Raw genomic sequence first — 24,209 nt, 5'->3', positions numbered from 1 at the left:
ACTTGAAATCTTCCGAATTAGCTCATACGTTCTCTGGGCATTCTGGTCTATGCTTCAGAGGATGTCAAACCACTGGAGATGTCCTCCATATATAGTGTGGAAAGATAGTGCTGGACCTGTAGGTGTATTTTACTGCATGAGATTTTTAAGACTGGGAGTTTTTTTTAACCGATTGAACAGTCAGATCGTAGAGTGTATAGCTCCTATCAGCTCTTTGGATATATTTTGTCATTTGTATATGTTTATTCTTAGGTTTAAAAAAATTTTTTTCAACCAGAATGTATTTTTTTTTATAATAAGTGTCACCATTCTTAGCAGTATTAGCAATAATATTATTTTATTACCTTTTGTACCATTTAACAATTGTACAATCAGATTGTATAATATAATAATTTCTAATTTATTTATATAGACTTATTTATACGACTCAGAGATTCTGCTCTCTCCTGGCTCTCATCCTACCTGTCACAACGCTCTTTCAGCGTTACCTATAATGCTACCACCTCCCCCTCACTCCCCCTCTCGGTTGGGGTCCCTCAAGGCTCTGTCCTTGGGCCCCTTCTCTTCTCCATCTACACCTCCCCCCTTGGCCAACTCATACACTCTCACGGCTTCAACTACCACCTCTATGCCGACGACACACAAATCTATCTCTCAACCTCCACCTCGCCCCCTTGGTCTCCGCCCGAATCACACACCTACTGAGCAACATATCAGACTCGATGTCGCTCCACTTCCTTAAACTGAACCTCTCCAAAACCGAGTTTCTTGTCTTCCCCCCAGCCCGGACACCACCCCCCCATTGACTTCTCCGTCACATCCAACAACGCCACCATCAAACCCCGCAGGCCAGAGTACTTGGTGTCATTCTGGACTCCAACCTATCCTTCCAGCCCCAAGTCCAATCTTTAACAAACTCGTGCAGACTCCACCTCCGCAACATCGCCAAAGTACGCACGTTCCTAACCCCAGAAACCACTAAACAGCTCATCCACTCCCTCATCATATCACGACTCGATTACTGCAACTCCCTCCTTACTGGCCTGCCTCGCCGCTGGCTATCCCCGCTTCAGTCGATCCTGAATACGGCTGCCAGACTCATTCACCTTTCCAACCGCTCCATCTCCGCCACCCCCCTCTGCCAATCCTTCCACTGGCTTCCGATTGCGCAATGGATCGAATTCAAAATCCTAACACTGACGTACAAAGCTGTCCACCATACTGCCACGTACTACATCACTGACCTAATATCCAAGTACCGCCCAGCACGCACACTCCGCTCCTCACAAGACCTCCTTCTCTCTAGTTCCCTGATCTCCTCCTCCCATGCCCGCCTCCAGGACTTCTCCAGGGTGTCACCCATCCTCTGGAACTCCCTGCCCCAACCCATCAGATTGTCACCTACTCTCCTCTCCTTTCGGTGCACCCTGAAAACCCATCTCTTCAGAGAAGCCTACCCCACCCCCTGCTAACCTGCCGACCTCCTCCACTCTTCCTACCACTCCATCCCCCACAGCTATCTCCTCCTGTACCACCATCCCCTCCCTCCTAGATTGTAAGCTCGAAAGAGCAGGGCCCTCGATCCCCTCATGTTTTGCATTGTATTGTATTGGTATTGTTCTGTCACATGTTCTGTCCCCCTTTGTAATGTACAGCGCTGAGCGAACTATTGGCGCTTTATAAATACTGTATAATAATAATAATACAGTTATCTTATTTTACTCATGTTTTTATACATGTATTCATTTTAGATCAATTTATTGCCAAGAATGTATCATTTTAAGATAGAATTTATCATTTTAATAGTGATTATGACTATTATTGTTGGTAGTACTATCATTATTATTGTTAATAATATTATTAATATTTTTATTATGCTATAATTTATTTTTTTCAACTTGTTTTAGGATTGTACACTCAGATTATATAATGTATGGTTCAATTTATACACATACCAGTTTTGAGAGTTCTTACCTCAATTTTCTATTTTTATTAGGTCAACATATCACCCATAATTTATCATTTTAATAATAGTGGCTATTAATATTATTTTTTTTTTGTTTGTTTTTCAGCACCTCATGTTCTCATTTTTGTTCAGCACTCATGTTTTCATTTTTCTGTAAATATTTTTATACTCTCATTACGATTGATTATTTGGTTTTAATTTTGACTCCATTGGAGGGGACATTGTATTAATGTCAGATTGATATGAAAATCTTCTTATGTTTTTTCTAGCCCTGATGAAGGGGGCACTTAGACACCCGAAACATGATGGTTGCTTCTTGAATTATACCCCTGACCTTTAATGGAAAAATGTATCTGGACCTCTTAGCAGGGGGTGTGATGCTTCAATTCCAACTTTTCTCCATATATTATAGACCTGTCCTATGTTGGACCGCTTTTGGTCCAAAGTATTCTCTCTTCTCTATGAGCTCTTCAAAATGCGTTTCTCCAGAGACCATGGGATAGCAATTCTACACTTTAAACCTTCGGGTGTCACAAAAAAAAAAACAGTTTAAGCTCATTCACTTATTAGCCTCTAAATTTAACAATAGCTAGGGTGTGGAAATAACTATTTACCCACTTCTCTGAAGTTGAATCCTGAATCAATTACTTTGTTGTAAATAACACAAAAAACAGCGCAAAAATTAAATAAATAAGAATAATCACAAATAAATAAATGTCCGTGCAAAAATATATATATAATATTTCAAACTTAAGTCCTTATTTTCCCAAAAGGATTTTCAAAACAATGTTCCAAAATGTGCTTCCACCTAATCACCACGTGAAAAATAATATTGACCGGACTCACCAGATGGAGGTGAGTAATAAGCCTTTCGGAATGGCCTTAAGCCAGTTTCTGTGATGGCAGCTATGGTTCGGAATATACCCATTCCTGTCAACATCTTTAAAATGGGTCTTTGTAAGAAACCTGTTACCTTGCCTACCTTGCCTATAGGCAAGGTAATAGGTTTCTTACAAAGACCCATTTTAAAGATGTTGACAGGAATGGGTATATTCCGAACCATAGCTGTCATCACAGAAACTGGCTTAAGGCCATTCCGAAAGGTCAACTTATTAGGTTAAAACGCAACTGTGATGATAATAAAGTATTTCAAAATCAATCTGATATGTTATTGAATAGATTTAGGGAAAAAGGTTATAAAGAACAGTCCTTGCAATGTGCTCTAGAACAGGTCAAGGGAATGAATAGGGAAGATTTGCTGGTCAAACAATCTAAAGATAGATGCACAGGAGAAATGGCTTTTATAACGAGTTATTCTCGCCAATTTAAATTAGTATAAAGGATTATAAGGAAGCACTGGCCGATTCTAAAAAGAGATGAGATGAGTAAATTACTTCCGGAGAGGCCTAGTTTCATTTACAGAAAACCGCCTGTATTAAGGGATAAATTGGTAAAGAATGTTCCTGATAAACCAAGGAAATTAACCACTTTTTTGGATAGAGTGGGTTTTTTTAAATGCGGAAGGTGTTCAGCATGTAGAATTTTAAAAGGGGATAATAATAAAAAATATTTTGATAGCTTCAAATCTAGCTCTAAGGGTTCATCCTATAAAATTAAGAAGTTTATTTCATGTGACACTAACCATGTTACCTATGTGCTTGAATGTTCTTGTAACCTTCAATATATAGGAAGAACTACTAGAAAATTATTTGTGAGATTAGGTGAGCATATCAGAAACATCAAAAAAGGATTTAAGTATCACAGTTTATCACATCACTTTAGGGTTTGTCACAATAGGGACCCAACTTGTCTAAAATTCTGTGGTATAGATAGAGTGGAAACGCCATGGAGAGGGGGAGATATGTTGATAAGCATCTCACAAAATGAAACTAAGTGGATTTATAATATGGGAACATTGGCCCCCAAAGGTTTAAATGCATTGACATTAATTGTTTCTTATCCAGTTGGTGAGTGGATTGACTGAGACCATTAATAGTGTAGTTGTGGGTGGTTTCAGACACTCTACTTAGTGGAAAGTTAATGGTTGTATCCAATAGAGTTTTGTGGTGCTATAGCTTCAAAATATTTCAGAGATTTTTAAGGAATTGTGATCTACATATGTACATTTGTTTTTTGTTTTGTTTTTTTTATATTTTTTTTTATTTATATTTGCTTTATAGTTTTTTTTCATTGTTTTACTTTTCTTATTATTTTTTATTTTCTATTTTTTATTTTTTTATTTAATATTATTATTATTTTTTTTTTTTTTATTTATATTTGCTTTATTTTAATTTTTTTTCATTGTTCTACTTTTCCTATTTTCTATTATTTTATATTTTATTTTTTTTATTATTATTTATATTTGCTTTATTTTTTTTTTTCATTGTTTTACTTTACTTTTCTTATTATTTTTATTTTTTATCTTTTTTTTTTTTTTTTTTAATTTATAATACATTTTTATTTTTATTCTTTCATTATCTCCCAGAGAGTATTAAAGATAATTGGAATATATGGTGATTTGTATTTATATTTATGAGGAATTTTGTTTCATTGTTTTAATTGCGGATCATTGTCTTGTATTTAAGTTGTGAAGGGTTCTCACGCTGAGTATATAGAGGATGAGGTAAGATCAGAGGGTGGGTACTTTGTATGGTAATTATAATGGTTTAATGATCAGGTGTGGTAGTGGGAGGTAGTTTCTATTAATTTGCATAGGAGATGGATGAGAGCTCTCCCTAAGGGGTATAAAAGACGGCCAGATACTGAAGGTGGTGTCTTGAAAATGCCCTGTGGGTGGGGCGAAACGCGTTGACACACTTCCGGTCTGCCGTCTTCTTGGCCTACGTCACTTCCGGTATTTGGAACGCACGCCGACTTTTGCGGTTCAAGCAGCCATTTTTGAGGTGGAAAGCTGGTCATCCTCTACAGTGATCCTTAAAGCGTGAGATCCCTATATTTACAATTTGGAAACTTGTTCCTTTGAAGCCTTTGAGACTATTAAACAAGGCCTGTTATTTTATTGAAACATGTGAGTGTCCTTATTCTATCGATTTATATGGTATTGAGTGGAAGTATTACACTATGTAGCCTTTCTTTCCTTGCACACTATTGAGGATTCCATGGAGAAGTAGAGTGGAGTCGATAGCTGTATCTGAGCAGGGTGAAGGCGATTTGAGTTCCTCCTGAGGGGCTATAGGATCCCTTATATCCTATGAGGCTTATTACTCCCCTCCATCTGGTGAGTGCGGTCAATATTATTTTTCACGTGGTGATTAGGTGGAAGCACATTTTGGAACATTGTTTTGAAAATCCTTTTGGGAAAATAAGGACTTATGTTTGAAATATTATATATATATTTTTGCACGGACATTTATTTATTTGTGATTATTTTTATTTATTTAATTTTTGCGCTGTTTTTTTGTGTTATTTATTATTGGTGGTTTTCACTGGTGCACAGCTGCATAATTGTATACTTTCTTTGATTGGCGCTGGGATTTTTTTAGTTTAATTACTTGGTTGTGCATAAACAGCTGACCAGAATTCTCACTAATACCCATAGCAAAATCTGCAAAATCGGGGACCCATGTATCACATACCGTCACCAAAATATTACCATCTAAATTGGGCCTGTACTGCAACAAACACATTACTCGTGCCACATACTGTTCTTTTACATTTTCTCAGTTTTTGAATGGTTTCCAATATTTAAAATGATCTTTTCATATGGTATATAAAGTGCGGTGCTAAAAAATTGATATATAAAAACAGAAATACAAATATAAATAAAAGTCCAATCCACAAGGCTTGAAGTGTAGGGAATGAGCCCCTCTCCCCTGGATCCACAGCACTTGTATAAATATCCCAAAAAACGCCCGGAGGAGAAAGATCCTTCACCACCACAAAACACACTGCCTCTTACCAGATAATAGTGACCCTCAATTAAGGAAAGGTCAAAATGCGCTGTATGGATCCCAAAGGACAAGCCATAGATATGAGCGCTCTTTAAATCCAGATCTTCACACAGGATGGACTCAAGGATGAACCTAAAGAAGTATTAACCTCATAGAAGACAACCCAATTCAAAAGATAGAAAGTATCTTCCTTGCTGCAGTGCTTCTCCTACCCTGTGTAGTTAGCTGTGCTCACCTTTTTATCCTTCAATATTCTACTTTTTGAATAACCTTAAATAATCCAGGACACCATTTTGTTCAGTTTATTGCACTCTTGTTCTACAAGCTGCCTTATATTGTACAAATTCACTTGCAATCTGTTATTGTTTATATATACATTTTTTTTAAACCAATAAACATACTGAACTTAAATATGAACATAACCTATCCCTCTGTAGAGTGTACTTATCTCAATCCATAGCACTAAGTGCCATTTTTGTCTGCCACCTCATTCATGAGTCACTTCTGGCACATTTCCTGACTAAAGAGGTTATGGGTAGGGATCTCCAGCACAGAGCCTGTGATTGACAGCCTCAACTCTGTTGCTGTGTGGAGGGGTGTCCCTTCCCCCAATCAGCTCACAGAGCTCTCTTCACTGAGATCTGCAGAGTGTAACTTAAATCAAATCAAGGCCTGGGGTAGGGGCCTGGCTTACATCAATGTGTGGAACAAACTACTTTTATATCATGCTGCTTTTGTTCCTGTCCACCAGACACAGCCGATGACAGATCACTGTACTGGGCCACTGCCGGTACCATGTGATCGCCGTGACCAAGCACATGACAATTGTGTAGATAGCTTTTATTCATGCCATCGATTGTGTACTATTGTGTTGCTTGCTGTGATTGATCACAGTGATCACATGGCACAAACAGGGCCAATCAAAGAAAGCAATGTGATGAAAAAGAAAAAAATATTAAAAAAAAATAAATGAAAAAACATTTTTTTTTTTTTTTTTTTACGTACTGTCACCAGTACTGTTCCTGATCACTAGCACACCAGTTATATGATGATACCACACTGGTGACAGTATGTAAAAAACAAAGTTGTGAAAACAACAAATTGTAAATTTCTTCATTTTCCAAAAAAACTGTGACAAAAATTAAAACTTCAAAAAACTCTCCATGCCTCTTACTAAATACGTTTTTGTCTACTTTCCAAAAAGGGGTTGTTTGGGGATATGGTACTGTCCTGGCATTTTAGGGTCCCAAGAAATGAGTTAGGCAGTCAGCACAGCAGGACTGATCAATATGCAAATATATGTATCATAGTTTCACACAGGCTAAATAATTGTAGCAGGGGAAATTAATCCTATCTGTGACTGCTGTAATCTGCTGACTGGATCTCCTCTGAAACCTGACACTTGCACTGGACACAGACAACGCAGTGAGGGATTTCAGCCCCCCCTTCTCCTCTCAGACTGTAATAGAGAGAGAGAGCCATTAAAGGAGCCAATGACAGGGACTTTCTCAAGCAGGAGGTGCAGCTGCAAAGCATTGTGGAATATGCAGTCTTGAACAGAAACAGCTTGATATGCTCATAGGCTGATAAAGAAATAGAACTTCAAAGGCCATCATACTTAGTGAGAGCAGAGTGAAGAACTCCATCTTGCTTTTTCCTGGGGGGAGGCAGTCTGCATGTGGCAAGGTAACAGTCTGGACCTAGCAGAGAAGTGCTTAGGGTCAGTTCACAGCATGCTGAGTTATCTGCATCAGTCAGGGGAACATCCAAACTGAGAGATGTGGACCTATAATACAGAAGTGCTCATCGTGAGGTGACCAGAGGAGCCTGTCATTTCCAGGACGATCATTTGGGCCTTTGTCACAGGATCTGGTGAGAGGGATTTTTGCCCACTGGCAGATGACAGGAACACTGCACACATACAGAGACATTACACTTGCCCATACTCACCAGGGACTGGGATGTGTAGATGGCCCTGCTAAACAAACACAGTATTTGCTATGCTATACAAATACTGCCACAGGCTTACAATTATATTTTACCATAGGAGTTTAAGTGCACCAACGAAAGTGGCTAGCTGAAGATCCCAAGATTCATCCTGTTACCATGAGACTAAAGTTACTGGTGCCATACGGGCACGCGCATGCATATTCAGGTCTCTGTATTGCATGGTGTGTGAGGGAATAGCTTTACCTTGGAAAGTAGCTATCAAGCATCAGTTGGGTACAGCGTTTGCCTATTGGGCTTGTGGTGTCAGGTGTTAGAAGGGAGAAGTCTGACACAACACAGAGTCATTCTTCTGCTCTCCTCTTGCTTGGACATCATAGAGCCAAATTTATGTAAAGGGCTATAGACCCACTTTGTGGTTGCCATTTAAGTGTTTGCCTCTGCTCTTGGGGTTATTCACAGTTGGAATCCCCTGAAAGCAGCCTGAGTGTAAAAGTGAGCTATATTGCTTTCGGTCACAGTATTTGCTGTTCTCTTGATTTACCTAACGAATACCTGTTGTTAATGTTTATTACTTCCCATAGAGGTTTTACAGTAAAGCTGATCTCTGTGTTTTATTATAAAGTGTGTGCTTTTCATTGGTCCTTTCACTTACACTATTGCCAGGTGTGTCAGTTGGGGCAGAGACAGTTCTTGGGGTTGAGAAGCAGAGTGGCGGAGTGAACAAACTTAAGCAGCCACTTTGGGGGTATCGCTACATAATATACACTACTTTGGATTATATTTACTAAAAAAAAAGTAGCAGATTATTTATTTGCAAAATTTTGTAACAAAAACTAAAATCGTGTTTTTGTTTTTCAAAATATGATGTATTTTTTCGTTTATATAGCACAAAAACGAAAAAAAAACCAGTGGTGATTAAATACCACCAAAAGAAAACTCTATCTACAAAAAAAGAATATAAAAGGTTAATTTGGAGGCAGTGCTTCATACATGAGCATGAGCAATTGTCACTGAAAGGCATTTTCGGGCCTCAAGAAATGAGATTGGCCAGCAGTACATCAGGATTGATCAACTTTTAGATTTATATCCTTTAGTTTGTGGACTTTATAACTTTCCTACAGACTGAATAATAAACACTGATTTGGGTTATTTTTTCAAAGAAATGTAACAATACATTTTGGCCTAAATTTATAAAGAGAGATTACTTATTTGCTAAATTTTATAACAGAAATAAAGAAAAATGTTTTTATTCTAACTTTTCAGTCTTTTTTCATTTATTTAGAAAAAAAAATTGTTGATTAAATGCCACCAAAAAGAACAAAATGATAAAAATATAGTTTGGGTACAATGTTGCATGACTGTGCAATCGTCATTCAAAGTGTGACAGCACTGAAAGCTAAAAATTGGCCTGGGTAGGAAGGGGGTAAAAGTGCCCAGTATTGAAGTGGTTAATGTTTGCCAAACCCAGGGGCCTTTGGCTCATCACTACTAAACACACAGGCTGATTTACTAATGGATTTTGGAACCTTTGATCAATAAATGTAGTAAATATACTCTTCAATTATCCAATCATGTGCAGATGAAAAAGGTAAACATGGATTTTTCATGACTGAAAAATTGAAGTGAATATTCACATATAATATTGTGTGATGTGGTGTTTTATGTAATAATTTATTCTAACTACGTACTGCGGTGTCCAATCCCTTAAACAATATTTTGCAGTGCCTCCAGCCGTTAAAATACGGCAAATATTTAATAACCCAATAATTTGGACACCTTAATAATTTGATCACCACTTAATAATATTCCTTGAGTTCTTTTCACCAGTGTGATTACATTACCATATACACAAAATGTGCCTTTTTGATAAATTTATTTATGTACAAATATTTATATATATATATATATATATATTGCTACAAACGAAAATTACTGGTGATGAATATATTCGTACACACAATCAAAGATTTATTATGCTAATCTCTACGGTATCACACAATATATGTTTATGAAAAGATGTAATACAAATTTTAGAGGGGTTAGTTTCAACTTATAGTTCTTCAGATGTTATTTCCAATTTCCCGCGGCCGTAGGGAAATAAGAAAGTATCTCTGATAACTGGCACCACAAAAACACTACAAATCAGTTAGTATCCAGTATATGATATCAGTATCAATACGCAAACAGTTATATTGGTAATTACTCAGATAACCTTAGTACACTATCCTAACCACACAATAAAAATGTTGTAAATCTTAATAAGTTTTCAATATAAAAGAAAATTACAGTATTTTGGCACAGTCTCACCACTCCCAGAATTTCGATTTTTGAGGTCTCCCAGTGGGATGCAATTGGGAAAAGAAAATGTTTCTGGTCAGTCAGGCACCAGAATGTAAATCAGCGGCAGAGTCTCTGGCGAAAGTCTTTTCCTTCAAAATGGACCGTCAAAAACAAAATGGCAGCTGGAAGTTCTCAGCAAGATGGCCACAGATAGCAGGAAGCAAGTGAGTATACTGAAGTGAAGTATATAGTAGTAGTAGAGTAGTTAAGAAGTCCAGTAGTATAGTCAAGTTAAGTAGCTGAGTGATGAAGAAGTTAGTAGTAGGGTGATGAAGTAGTTATGAAGAAGTAGCAGTCATGAAGTAGTTTCAGAAGTAGAGTGATGGAGTTTAGTTAAGTATTAGTTCAGAAGTGATGAAGTTAAGAAGTAGCAGTCATGAAGTAGTTCCAGAAGTAGTTTTTAATTTGGGATGTGTGGCATTTTTATACCATACAAGTCCTTTGTTCCGAAGGACCTCCCAACGGGCTTGTTGATTGGAGGGTTAAGAAGTTTGTGTAACTTAGAAGTTCCTTACCTGTCCACCTGAGACAGTCAGGTATCACAAATGAACTGGTGATCTTAACGAGGACTCACCCTTTGATATAAATAGTATATCTTCATGGATACAATATATGGGTCCTATTCAGGTACAAATGACTTCCCCATTATCTCTTGAATAAGGACCATAGAAATATGTGAATATATTTGGTGTCTCATCTTCCTGATTTGAGCTGTATTGGGATTGCTGATTTGTATCATGAAAGGGCGGATCTCTGTATAATGATGCCATAATTTGTTCTGGTAATATCTTGTGTGCTTAATTCCCCTTCATCAGATGATTTATACCATCTCTCTCTCCGTCTTTATATATACGCAGGTGTTGTTGTAACTTTATTTGGAGATATGTAATTTACCCAACTCACAAACCATCTTATGTTCTATAACTTCATGATCTTCAGTTGAGTGATATGCAGTACCCAACTTTGTTAACCATTTGACCCCCGACCTATGGCCAAATGGCATCCGTAAAAATGTATTAGCTTTCCGGGAGGCCGCCATATGGTGTCCTCCCGCACATGCGCAGTTCCCGTGCTTGCAGAGCTGCGCAGCGGCGCGATCTGTCACCGGCCCTGTACCTCGGACACAGCCGATGACAGATCTGAGTACAGGCCCCTGTTGCCGGTACCATGTGACCTGCTGTGGCCAATCACAGCAGGTCACATGACAGTTGTATACAGTGGATGGCTTAATTCATGCCATCCATTGTTTACTAGTGTCTAGCTGTGAATGGTCACAGCTAATCACATGCACATGTCATGTGATTAGCTGTGGCCAAATCACAGCTAAGCACAAAAAAAAACAAAAAAAAAAACCCTGAATGAATCAATGTCATTCAGGTAAATGCTTGCTTATAGCAAAGTAATTCTTTGCTATAAGCAAATTGTATAAAAAAAAAAAAAAAAATACTGATCACTTCCCCAAAGTAGTACAATGTTACTATGGTAACATTGTACTACTTTGGACATAGTGAAATACAAAAAAAAAATCTTAAAAAAAAGAAAACAAAAATTATAAAAAAAATTAAAATTCACACTGTCACCAGTCAGTGTCCCTGATCACCGCCATGCCAGTTATATGATGACGCTGTACTGCACTGGTGACAGTATGTAAAAAAAAAAAATAGTGAAAATTAATTTTTTTTTTTCATTTTCCGAAAAATTATGACAAAAAAAGTACTTAAAAAAACTCGCCATGCCTCTTATGAAGTACGTCGGACTGTCTACTTTGCAAAAAGGGGTCATTTGGGGGATATCTATACTATTCTGACATTCTTGGACCTCAAGAAATTAGATTGGCTGTCAGTACTTCAGGATTGATCAATATTCAGATCTATACCATAGTTTGTGAACTCTTTAACTTTCCTACAAACTAAAAAATACATCCTAATTTGGGTTATTTTCACCAAAGACATGTAGTAGAATACATCTCGGCCTAAATTTATGAAGAACAATTATTCATTTGCAAACTTTTATAACAGAAACAAAGAAAAACGTGTTTTTTTTGTTCAAAATTTTCAGTCTTTTTTGTTAATTTAGCAAAAAATAAAAACCCCAGCAATGATTAAATACCAGCAAAAGAAAGATCTAGTTGTGTGAAGAAAATGATAAAATTTTAGTTTGGGTACAATGTTGTATGACTGCGCAATTGTCGTTCAAAGTGTGAGAGCGCTGAAACCTGAAAAATGGCCTGGGCAGGAAGGTGTAAATTTGCACGGTATTGAATTGGTTAAATAGATCTTGGTGTGTGGGTATATACCTTTGATAATATTTCAGTTCAGATATATGCCACACTTTTTTTTGTAATATCATAAATGAACCAAGTTTTTTCTTATGAGTACACATCCAGTTGGAGTTTAGTGAGACTTTTGACTCACTATAATTGAGTTTCTTTGAGACCTGCAATTGAGGTATCTCCTGGATTTCCATAGACAATGTTACTTGTTTAGATAACACACATCTGCAAGGTCTTGGCAGAACCAGAGTAAATAAGGTTTAGTCCCACCAATGTCAAATTATGGTACTTTATTTGAGCATCTGCAAACCTCAAATAGTGTATTTGGTCTCCATTGTATATCAAACAGGTCTCTTCCACTCATTGTTTATGGTAGCTTTCTGGAAGGTCACTTGCAGTTGATCAACTATTTTAACCCATGACAATCAGCTTATAATTTCCTTTTTGGGATAATATCATTTTTCTTAAAAATAGTCCAAAAGTCACTACAGTGAACAATCTCAAATACTTTAATAAATCAGCCTCACTGTACACTAAACTGTTTGTTATGAAATTAAAGTGTCTAGTGCTAATGAATTTTAGTTGTCTTACCCTTGCTCATTTGATTTTTTAGACCTTAATCTTTATGGAGTACTCCTCAGCTCTTTGGGCATCTTTGTTCTTCTCACTTTCTTTCTCATCCTCCTGTGCCAGACCATAAAAAGGGAACACTCTACAGGTGAGAATTCAATTGGTAAGCAAACATAGAACATGTTTCTCCTAGAATCGTGTAAATTAAATTTTTATTTTGTATGCTAAAAAATGAGGCATTCATTAAAGTGGTATTAAGCCCAGAACCAAAAATATGATATATTGCAGCTTACGAAACAGCGTTAGATGTTCTGGCAGACTTAGATACGCTAACAAATTGAAGCCAAGCTCTGGCTAACACTGCAGTTACAAAAGCAGTTACAGTCTTTTTCTTTTGGGAAAAATGTTTTACATGAATAAATAAGTCTGATCATTTTTAAGCACTGTCAATGGTAAATGCTTTGTCTCAACATTCTAAACTGCAACATCTGCAGAAGAGCTTGTTCTGTTGAAAAACACACTTACTGGCTGGGTCACCAGGAGAAAATAAAAATAAAACTAATACAATCATATCTAAGACTTGGTAAGCTGCAATATGTTTGCTTTTGGGCTTAATACCACTTTAATGCTATGGCGTATTACTACCTTGTAAAAATTACTACCTCATTTTATGTATATAATAAATGTTGATATACATATTCATACAATTTCTGATATTTTATAGAATTAACATATTGGTAGTTCATTGAAAGGACTTGGCTGCGCTGAGCAGCTGTAGAGATGTGGGCTGATAACCTAGGAGCAGAGCAGCTTGGGGAGATCTATGTATGAGAAGAGCAGCGGGGAAGCTAGACATTCTTTCACCCAGGACAAAGACTCCACCCCCCACCCCATTTCCCCCCCGCCCAAGAGAGAATTTCTCCATACATACACTCCCACCTCCCTGCCCAGAGAGAAAAGTTCAAGTGTAATAATTACAAAATAAGCCATAAGATGGTAATAAGATATGTTAACCATTTCAAAGTTTTTGTAATAGCAACTCACTGCACATGTAACGTGAAGTCACCATGTAGGTGAGGTTTGAATGAGGCGATTTCAAGCCTCACTTTCATAGTGAATTAGGAAGGGCACTGCCAGGAAAGAAGAATTGGCCAAGAAGCAGATCTTTAATAAGGCCTGCTTCTGTGCAGGCTTCTTCTTTCCCTGCATTGCCCTTCCTTGAGGCTTGAATTTGCCTCATTCCACAGTCATAGCTGGCTTGTTTATAAAAGGTCTACATCTGCTGAACTGTTTTTTTTTGTTTTGTTTTTTTTGTTATGGCAGTACCCCTTCTAATCTGCCATGGAGGTAAAGACTGAATGAAGCAATTTCAAGCCTCGTCTCCAGTGCAAATTAGGAGGGTGCCACCAGGAAATATGATTAAAGATCAGCTTCTGGGCTCTCTTCATCCTAATCCATCACTGAGATGAAGCTTGAAATAGCCTCATAAAGTGCCACTGCTTTCTTTTAGCTCATCGGCTATGGTTGCCACCTTTTCATCAACCCAAACCTGAACACTTTAATATACACTACAGGATTGTAAAAGACCTGTGACACTTTTGGTTGTCCCAAGGAGAGTAGTAATGAGAAGAATGTAGTACACCACAGTGACAAAGAAACAAGACCTATAGGCAAAAATCAATTATAGTTACATAGACCAGGGGTTAAAATTTCAAGTCCAGACCTACTAGCCAGGCACAAACCTTACGCTCCACCAGTTGCCCCACCCAGTCTTGCCCATGTCTGCCCCAACCACACCCCATCCCGCCCCAACCACGCCCCCTTAAAGCTTATGAAATTACATTTTTCTTTAGAATAAACAGTCCACAATATAAAAAACTGCAATTATAACATTGCTTTATTATGTCAATTTAAACATAACAGCAATAACTTAACTGGCTGCCGACCAGCCACAGTGTTTTTACTGTGGCAGGGCGGCACCTCTGCGCAGCATGCCATTTTTAAACTGCGTGCTGCAAAACAGGTAGGGGGCGCACGCACGCCCGCCCTACCTGTCCCGACAATCGCGGCAGCAGGTGTCCATCACCGGGTCCCGGCCGGTCATTACATGCTGGGTCCCGGCGATTACCAGCTATCACTGACAGAGAGCATGGCTGCAGTGTTTACACTGCAAGTCTGCTCTCTGTGTCAGGGCTCCGGGAATGACCAGAGGTGTGTGGACCGACACAGGGAAACACAGACTTCAGGTATAGCGTGTAAACAAGATAATTTATTAACGACAACACAAACATAAAAAACGCAGTGCAATAAACCAAACCCAAAACTAACACAAATACATACAACAAGTTGAAACAAACCCAAACCTAAACTGATATATATATATATATATATATATATATATATATATATATATGGAGCACAACGTAGTCAGGCGGGCCGGGTCGGTAGCTAACGGGCAAACGGTACCAGGAGCGAGCGGAAGAGTGGTCAGGAATAGCCAAGGTCAGGACAGGCGGAGTTCGTTCAGAGTCAGGATCAAAGCAGGATCAGGCAGGAAGCAGACAGGATGCAGGTACAGGGGCTCATGGGAAACATACACCAAGGCACTGATCACAGGCCTGGTCCTGCTTAAATACACCTCCTGCAATCAGCCTCAGGTGATGGCCTGATTGCAGGAGTGAGATTCTGGCTGCTGAGAGCACCCGCTGGCAAGCCTTGGTACTGCAGCCCACAAGGCAGGTGAGTCCCACCACCATTGGCGAGTCCATTCCTGACAGTACCCCCCCCTCAAGGAGCGGCCTCAGGATGCTCCAAACAGTCCTTAGTGGGCAAAATGTTCCACCGCCTGGGTCAGGTAACTGGCTGGATATCAGGGGCTGGCACGTCAGGCTGGGCAGCGGCCGGAGGCACGTCAGGCTGGGCAGCGGCCGGAGGCACGTCAGGCTGGGCAGCGGCCGGAGGCACGTCAGGCTGGGCAGCGGCCGGAGGCACGTCAGGCTGGGCAGCGGCCGGAGGCACGTCAGGCTGGGCAGCGGGTACCGGGCCATCAGGCTGGGCAGCGGGTACCGGGCCACCAAGCTCGACAGCGGGCACCGAGTCATCTGGCACGACAGCGGGCACCAGGTCACCAAGCTCGACAGCAGGCACCGAGTCATCTGGCACGACAGCAGGCACCGAGTCACCAGGCACGACAGCGGGCACCGAGTCACCAAGCTCGACAGCGGGCACCGAGTCACCAAGCTCGACAGCGGGCACCGAGTCACCAAGCTCGACAGCGGGCACCGAGTCACCAAGCTCGACAGCGGGCACCGAGTCACCAAGCTCGGCAGCGGGCACCGAGTCACCAAGCTCGACAGCGGGCACCGAGTCACCAGGCTCGACAGCGGGCACCGAGTCACCAAGCTCGGCAGCGGGCCCCGAGTCATCTGGCATGACAGTGGGCACCAAGTCACCAAGCTCGACAGCGGGCACCGGGTCACCAAGCTCAACAGCAGGCACAGGTTCACCAAGATCGACAGCGGGCACCGAGGCACCAGGCCAGACCACGGGCACCGAGGCACCAGGCCGGACCACGGGCACCGAGGCACCAGGCCGGACCACGGGCACCGAGGCACCAGGCCGGACCACGGGCACCGAGGCACCAGGCCGGACCACGGGCACCGAGGCACCAGGCCGGACCACGGGCACCGAGGCACCAGGCCGGACCACGGGCACCGAGGCATCAGGCCGGACCGGGTCATCAGGCCGGATCGGGTCATCAGGCTGGATCACGAACACCGGGTCATCAGGCCGGACCGGGTCATCAGGCTGGATCACGATCACCGGGTCATCAGGCCGGACCGGGTCATCAGGCTGGATCACGATCACCGGGTCATCAGGCCGGATCGGGTCATCAGGCTGGATCACGATCACCGGGTCATCAGGCCGGATCGGGTCATCAGGCTGGATCACGAACATCGAGCCATCAGGCCGGATCGGGCCATCAGGCCGGATCGGGCCATCAGGCTGGGTAGCGGGCACCAAGTCATCAGGCTGGGTAGGATCATCAGGCTGGGTAGGATCATCAGGCTGGATCGGGTCATCAGGCTGGATCACGAACACCGGGTCATCAGGCTGGATCGGGTCATCAGGCTGGATCACGAACACCGGGCCATCAGGCTGTGTAGCGGGCCATCAGGCTGTGTAGCGGGCCATCAGGCTGTGTAGCGGGCCATCAGGCTGGGTAGGATCAGGCTGGGTAGGATCATCAGGCTGGATCGGGTCATCAGGCTGGATCACGAACACCAGGTCATCAGGATGGATCGGGTCATCAGGCTGGGTAGCGTACACTGGGGCATCAGGGCATCAAGCTGAACAACGGAAGGCAGGTTCTCAGACAGCAGGCTGACCGGATTGGATACTGGTAGGATGGTACTGGTTGGAAAGAATTTTCGCTTCTTCTTGGGTTTAGTTACTGGGGCACTGCAAGTAAATGCAGGTCTGTAAATGGATGGAGTAGCTGGGGACAGAGAAGAGCTGGAGGATGGAACAGAGGAGGGAATAGTTGTTACAGCAGCCTTTTTTACAGGGTTAAAGGCAGGATAGGTGCAGCAAGTGGGAACAGGGTACTGACATGTGGTAGATAGCAGGGTATATTGAGCTGTCACTGGGGGTGCTGTCAGGAATGCAGAAATAGAGCTTTGAGCAGAGGAATGATTAGAAGCAGGACGGGTTTGTTGCAAGCTGCCTGAGGCTGGGTGTAACAAGTCTGACCAGGACTGTAGTATTGGTTGAACAAAACTCAGCTTACACATAGCCTGTCTGACCAAAGACTGCACTGCGTTTATACACTCCACTAGCACATGTGGTGAACATGCTGAATAATGTTCCCAGAAGCAATCCGGATCATCCTCCAACAACCATACCAGTGATTCTATTTGATCCACACTGAATGGTGGAAGAAAGTCATCCCTGCTTTCAGGGGTACTAGATGAAGCCAACTCAACACAAGCCTGAATCAAAGGTTGCACCTCAGAACTCCGTGCCCTGATCTACTAGGGAATGAGTGACCCGTATGCACTCTAGCAGCTGATCCCTGGTATACTTCTGCAAAGTCTGATAGGCAAATTCTCTGTCATCTAAGACTAGCAAATACAAGTATATAACCTCCTCAGGATGCATCCTTCCCAACAACAAGCCAAGATGGCTTCCCTGTGCAGCCACTTCTGGTCAGGAATGGCCTTGGTGTAATGTCAGGGCTCCGGGAATGACCAGAGGTGTGTGGACCGACACAGGGAAACACAGACTTCAGGTATAGCGTGTAAACAAGATAATTTATTAAGGACAACACAAACATAAAAAAACGCAGTGCAATAAACCAAACCCAAAACTAACACAAATACATACAACAAGGTGAAACAAACCCAAACCTAAACTGATATATATAGAGCACAACGTAGTCAGGCGGGCCAGGTCGGTAGCTAATGGGCAAACAGGGTACCAGGAGCGAGCGGAAGAGTGGTCAGGAATAGCCAAGGTCAGGACAGGCGGAGTTTGGGAGTTTGTTCAGAGTCAGGATCAGGCAGGAAGCAGGCAGGATGCAGGTACAGAGGCTCATGGGAAACATACACCAAGGCACTGATCACAGGCCTGGTCCTGCTTAAATACACCTCCTGCAATCAGCCTCAGGTGATTGCCTGATTGCAGGAGTGAGATTCTGGCTGCTGAGAGCACCCGCTGGCCAGCCTTGGTACTGCAGCCCACAAGGCAGGTGAGTCCCACCACCATTGGCGAGTCCATTCCTGACACTCTGTCAGTTCAGATCACGCTGAACCTGAGAAAAGAGTTTATCTCTCGGGATCAGCGTGTTCCCGTGAAGCACACACCCTTGTCCCCTAGTAAAACACTCCCCTCACACAGTTAACCCTTTCATTACCTAAAAAATGTTAACCCCCTTCCTCCCCAGTGCCATTAGTACAGTGTCAGTGTTTTTTTTTTGCACTGATCACTGAATTGGTGTCACTGGGAATGTCAGTGACCCCAAGTCAGTTCCCCCCCAGTGTCAAAATGTCCACCGCAGTCCCGCCATAAGTCGCTGATCACTGTCATAAATCGCTGATCACCTCCATAAGTCGCTGATCGCCGCCATTATTAGTATAATAAAAAAAAAAATCCCAGTATCTTTCCCGCCATTTGTAGATGCTATAACTTTCATGTAAACCAAGTAATTTACACGTTTTGGGATTTTTTTTAGCAAAGACATGTCGCAGACTACATTTTGGCAGAAATTTATGACTAAATTTGATTTTTAAATCTTTTTACTGGACATGTTTTATAGCAAAAAGTCCAAAATATTGTTTTTTTTTTCTCAAAATTGTCAGCCTTTTTTTTTTGTAGCGCAAAAAATAAACGCACAGGCGATCAAATACCACCGAAAGAAAGCACAATTTGTGGGAAAAAAAGGATGTAAACTTAATTTGGGTGCAGTATTGCATGACCGCGCAATTGTCAGTTAAAGTAACGCAGCGACGTAACACAAACCGCTTCTGTAACCTACAGGGCGGCACAGGTGCGCAAAATCACATATATATATATATATATATATATATATATATATACACGTGATTCGTGCTCCCGTGGTTTTCACGCCCCTTCAGGTAGTGTCAGATTGCCGTCAGTACACCAGTCATCACATTAGACCCATTAGAAGTGGGTGGATGCAGGGCGGTATATTCTAATGGTGGGCATACAACACACTTTTTCTGGCAGAGATTTCTTCTCATTTTTTCATTCAGTCCACAGGCTGCATACAAAAAAAAAAAGAACATAGTATATATACCCAACAAGGACCAGCGATGTACTGGTACATCACTGGACTTTGAATGGTTATACCAGGATGATGCCTACAGCTGCAGGCATCATCCTGGTATCGTTTTTTTCAGCCGGTGATCGTCTTTCATGTAAAAGCAATCCTAGTGGCTAATTAGCTGCAGGTTTGCTTTTACAAGCAGAGGGATATTATGCCCCCCCCTCCCCCGCTGCCTCCCACGGCCTTCTCGGGCAGTCTCGTGCCATCGGGGGAACCTGAGAATGCAGCTGGTGTTTCTGCCAGCTGACCATAGAGCTGATTGGAGACCAGAGTGGTGCCAATCATCTCTATAGTCTAAGAATTCGGAAGCTACAAGCATTTCATCAATTCAGTTTCGCAGGATATAAACAGCACCATTTGTAAATTGGGAAAGCATCTGATAACACCGATTTTGGTTTGATTAGATAATGTAAGGGCAGAGGAGATATCCAGAGTCTGATAGACCCCAGATTTCTCAAAAAATAATATATGACAATGCCCATTGAAGTTATAGGGGATATTTGCATTCCCTGTTATAGCATTAAAAGTGATCAACAAAAAAAAAAATGGAAGGTACAATGTAAAAATAATTTTAAAAAAAATCGCCCCTCCCATGCGCGCGCACCTGTGTGCACAAGCCTTGACCCTGTAAAAAGCGGTTGCACCATGCATGTGAGGTATTGCCATCAACGTCAGATCAAGGGCAGTCATTCTAACACTAGACCTCCTCTGTAAATCTAAAATTGTAGCTTTTAAAGGCTTTTAAAGCGTTGCCTATGGATATTAAAAATGTTTGCAGTTTGTTGCCATTGCACGGGGCATGCACAGTTTTAAAGCATGTCATATTTCGTATCTATTTACTCTGCATACCATTATCTTTTTATATTTTACCAAATAATTGGCCAATATATTGTGTTTTTGTGCATTAAAAGTAAAAAAAGTGTATTTTGTTTTTAAAATTTGCATTTGAAAAATCGCTGCGCGAGTACTATGTGCCATAAAAAATTGTAGTACCCACCATTTTATTCACTAGGGTGTCTGCTTTAAAAAAATATATAATGTTTGGGGGTTTAAATTAATTTCCTAGCAAAAAATACTGATTTTGTTCATGTGAACAAAAAGTGTGAGAAAAGGCTTGGTCTTCAGGTGGTTAGAAGAGTGAGTGATGTGTGGCATAAACTTCTAATGCTGGGCATAGAATGCCCCCACCCCCCAAAACGACCCCTTTTTGGAACGTAGACACCCCAAACTATTTGCTGAGAGGCATATTGAATCAATAGAAGAATTTATTTTTTTACCACAAGTTTTTGGAAAATGACAAAAAATATACTGTATATTTTTTTTTTTTTTTACAAAATTGTCACTTAAATGATTTACTGCTCACACATGCCATGGGTATATGTGGAATTACTCCCCAAAATACTCATTTCTCCCGAGTATGGGTGTACCACATGTGAGAGACGTTTTGGCAGTCTAGCCAAGTACAGGACCCCAAAATCCAATAAGCACCTTCAGGCTTTTAAAGAGCTTTATTTCCTCATTACACTTCCAGACTACCTATCACGGTTTTGGAGGCCCTGAAACACACCTACCCCCCCCCCCCCAAGTGACCCCTTTTTGGAAAGTAGATACCCCAAGGAATTTGATAAGAAGCACGGTAACTATTTTGCAGATCTCATTTGTTGCCACAAGTTTTTGGAAAATGAAGAAAAAAAACAAAAACATATTTTTCTATTCTTTTTTTATTTCAAAACCTTGTGAGAAAAAATGAGATTTGCAAAATACTCACCATGCCTCTTTTTAAATTCCTTGGGGTGTCTACTTTCCAGAAAGGGGTCATTTGGGGGGGGTTTAGTGCTATCCTGGCATGTCAGGGCCTTCAAAACTGTGATAGGTATACACATGTCCCCAGGACAACTTTGTGTAAAAAAAAAAAAAAAATGTTTGTCATTTTCCAGAAACTTGTGGAAAAAAAATTAATTTTCCATGGACTCAATATGCCTCTCAGCAGATAGCTTAGGGTGTCTACTTTCCGAAAAAAGGTCATTTGAGGGTGTTTGTACTATCCTGGTATTTTAGCACCTCAAGAAATGTGATGGGCAGTCAGAAAGTAAAAGATGTGTAAATTCCAGTATCTAGGAAAGCAATAAATATACACTTACTGGGATTTTTTTAACCAAAAACATGTAGCAAAATACATTTTGGCCTAAATTTATAACAAAATTTTAGTTTTTTTGGATATTTTTTATGACCAAAATGAGAAAATAGTGTTTTTTTCCAAATTTTTTTTTTCTTCAAAACGTTTTTTTGGTTATAGCGCCAAAAATCAAAAGTGCACAGGTGATCAAATACCACCAAAAGAAAGCTCTATTTGTGTGAAAAAAAGACATACATTTCATTTACGTACCGTATTGCATGACCATGCAATTGTCCGTTAAACTATCGCAGCGCTGTATAGCAAAAAAATGGCGTAAATTGCAGTATCTATACCATAGTTTGTAGACGCTATAACTTTCACACAAAGCAATCAATATACACTTATTGAGATTTTTTTTTACCAAAAACATGTAGCAGAATACATTGTGGCCTAAATTTATAACTAACTTTGAGTTTACTATATATTTTTTATAGCTGAAAGTAAAAAATATAATTTGTCTTCAAAATTTTTGGTATTTTTTTGTTTATAGCATGAAAAATAAAAAGTGCACAGGTGATCAAATACCACCAAAAGAAAGCTCTATTTGTGTGAAAAAAAGAACGTAACTTTCGTTTGGGTGCAGCATTGCATGACCTCGCAATTATCAGTTGAATTAGTGCAGCGCTCAGTAGCAAAAAGAGGCCTGGTCAAGAAGGGGGGTAAATCGTCAGGAGGGCAAGTAGTTAATAGCAATAGGGTGCTATCAAAATATCAAGTTTTACAGCTTTAAACCTGTAGTGAACATTTTGCATTTTTTGGGTTTATCTCCTGCATCTTTAAAAAGAGATTTTTGTAATTAAAATCTCTTTTAAAAGATGTAAGTTTAGTTTACAGAAGTATAACATAATAAAAAGTGCTTATTTTGATGCCAAAAAACATGGAATAATAGTTACTGTAAACATGTTGTATTTTTTTCTCCAGCAGAGACCTTAGAGAAGTGTGGCATTAAGAAAAAAAGAAAAAAGTGCCTCTTTGATGGCCAAAAAACATTGCATAAAATAAATAACAATAGTAAACATTTTGCATTTTTTTATCTCCAGCATCTTATTAAAAGAGAGCTTAGAGAAGTAGTGCATTAGGAAAAAACAAAATGGTGCTTATTTAGATGCCAAAAAACATGGCATAACATTAGTAAACATTTCAACATAGAGCAGCCATGGTTTGTGTTGTACAGCAGGACCAAGACTTGTGTAATACCTCTTTTCTGATGCAAAATACCACTTCAGTGGCTGTGTGTGGATTGCATTCTATTCAATTAAGAAAAAAAAACACCAAACAATGATTATTTGGATGACAAAAAGCAGTAGGAAGCCAGTTTCACTTTAAGATTTGCTATGGTTTTCGTTGTACAGCAGGACCAAGACTTGTGTAATACCCTTTTTTCTGATGCAAAATACCACTTCAATGGCTGTGTGTGGATTGCAATCTATTCCATAAAGAAAAAACACACCAAACAATGATTATTTGGATGACAAAATGCAGTAGGAAGCCAGTTTCACATCAAGATTTGCAATGGTTTTCGTTTGTACAGCAGGACCAAGACTTGTGTAATACCCTTTTTCTGATGCAAAATACCACTTCAGTGGCTGTGTGTGGATTGTAATCTTTTAGTGGTGGTCCATTAATAGCAATCATCAAAAGATCATCCAAAGTCTCCAGTGTCCGTGATGAACGATAGACTGTCTTTATTCTGTTTTGGTAGCTAAAGCCACATTCACATGAGGCGGTTGTTGGTGGAAGTACGGCACAGAATTGAACAGAGGGAGTATGTTGCTGAATCTTTATTTCTGCTGATTCAATCTTTTCAGAGTCTCCTTAAAAGTGAGTCCATTTTGAATGGAGAGTTTTAGGTCAGCTCACTCTGCTTCTAACAAGTCAATTTTGTCTTCAAACTGATTATCAAAAACATGTTTTGCAATTCTGTGCAACTCAGCCAATCCAAAGTTGAGGATGTGTGCTTTGTCTGGCCAAGACACGCTGTTAAATATATTGAAAGATTGTACAATACCTGAGGAGAATGAGGAAAGCCTCAAAATTAAATATTTTTCTGCTTTGGCCAATACAGATTGGCGTATAGACTGAAATTTTCTGTCACCAGCTTGAAGGTTGGTCAGCTGCAGCCCATGTAGTTTTCCATCTTCTGTAAACTTACTAAGAAATTCAAGTTCTTTTTTTCC

At 40.4% G+C, this 24,209-nt stretch overlaps 1 protein-coding gene across 4 annotated transcripts in view; it reads left to right on the top strand.

The window, feature by feature from the left end:
* The window catches only part of VSTM4 (V-set and transmembrane domain containing 4), a 678,267-nt gene that overhangs the window by 403,064 nt on the left and 250,994 nt on the right, over positions 1-24,209 (top strand). For 2 of the 4 annotated variants that reach the window (XM_089680004.1, XM_089680002.1), the window contains one exon: positions 13,053-13,172. The exons of 1 other annotated variant lie outside the window; for it this stretch is intronic. In XM_089680004.1, coding sequence (XP_089536130.1) covers positions 13,053-13,172 — 120 coding nt within the window. The remainder of the gene's footprint in view (positions 1-13,052; positions 13,173-24,209) is intronic. One more of the 4 variants, XM_089680003.1, reaches the window with a different exon arrangement.

Source organism: Staurois parvus, unplaced genomic scaffold, assembly GCF_062004578.1.
Source record: "Staurois parvus isolate SC_StPar_1 unplaced genomic scaffold, SC_StPar_1.0 ptg000234l, whole genome shotgun sequence".
NCBI lineage: Eukaryota > Metazoa > Chordata > Amphibia > Anura > Ranidae > Staurois > Staurois parvus.
Note: the sequence above shows the minus strand (reverse complement) of the source record. Positions and strands in the feature narration are given on the sequence as shown.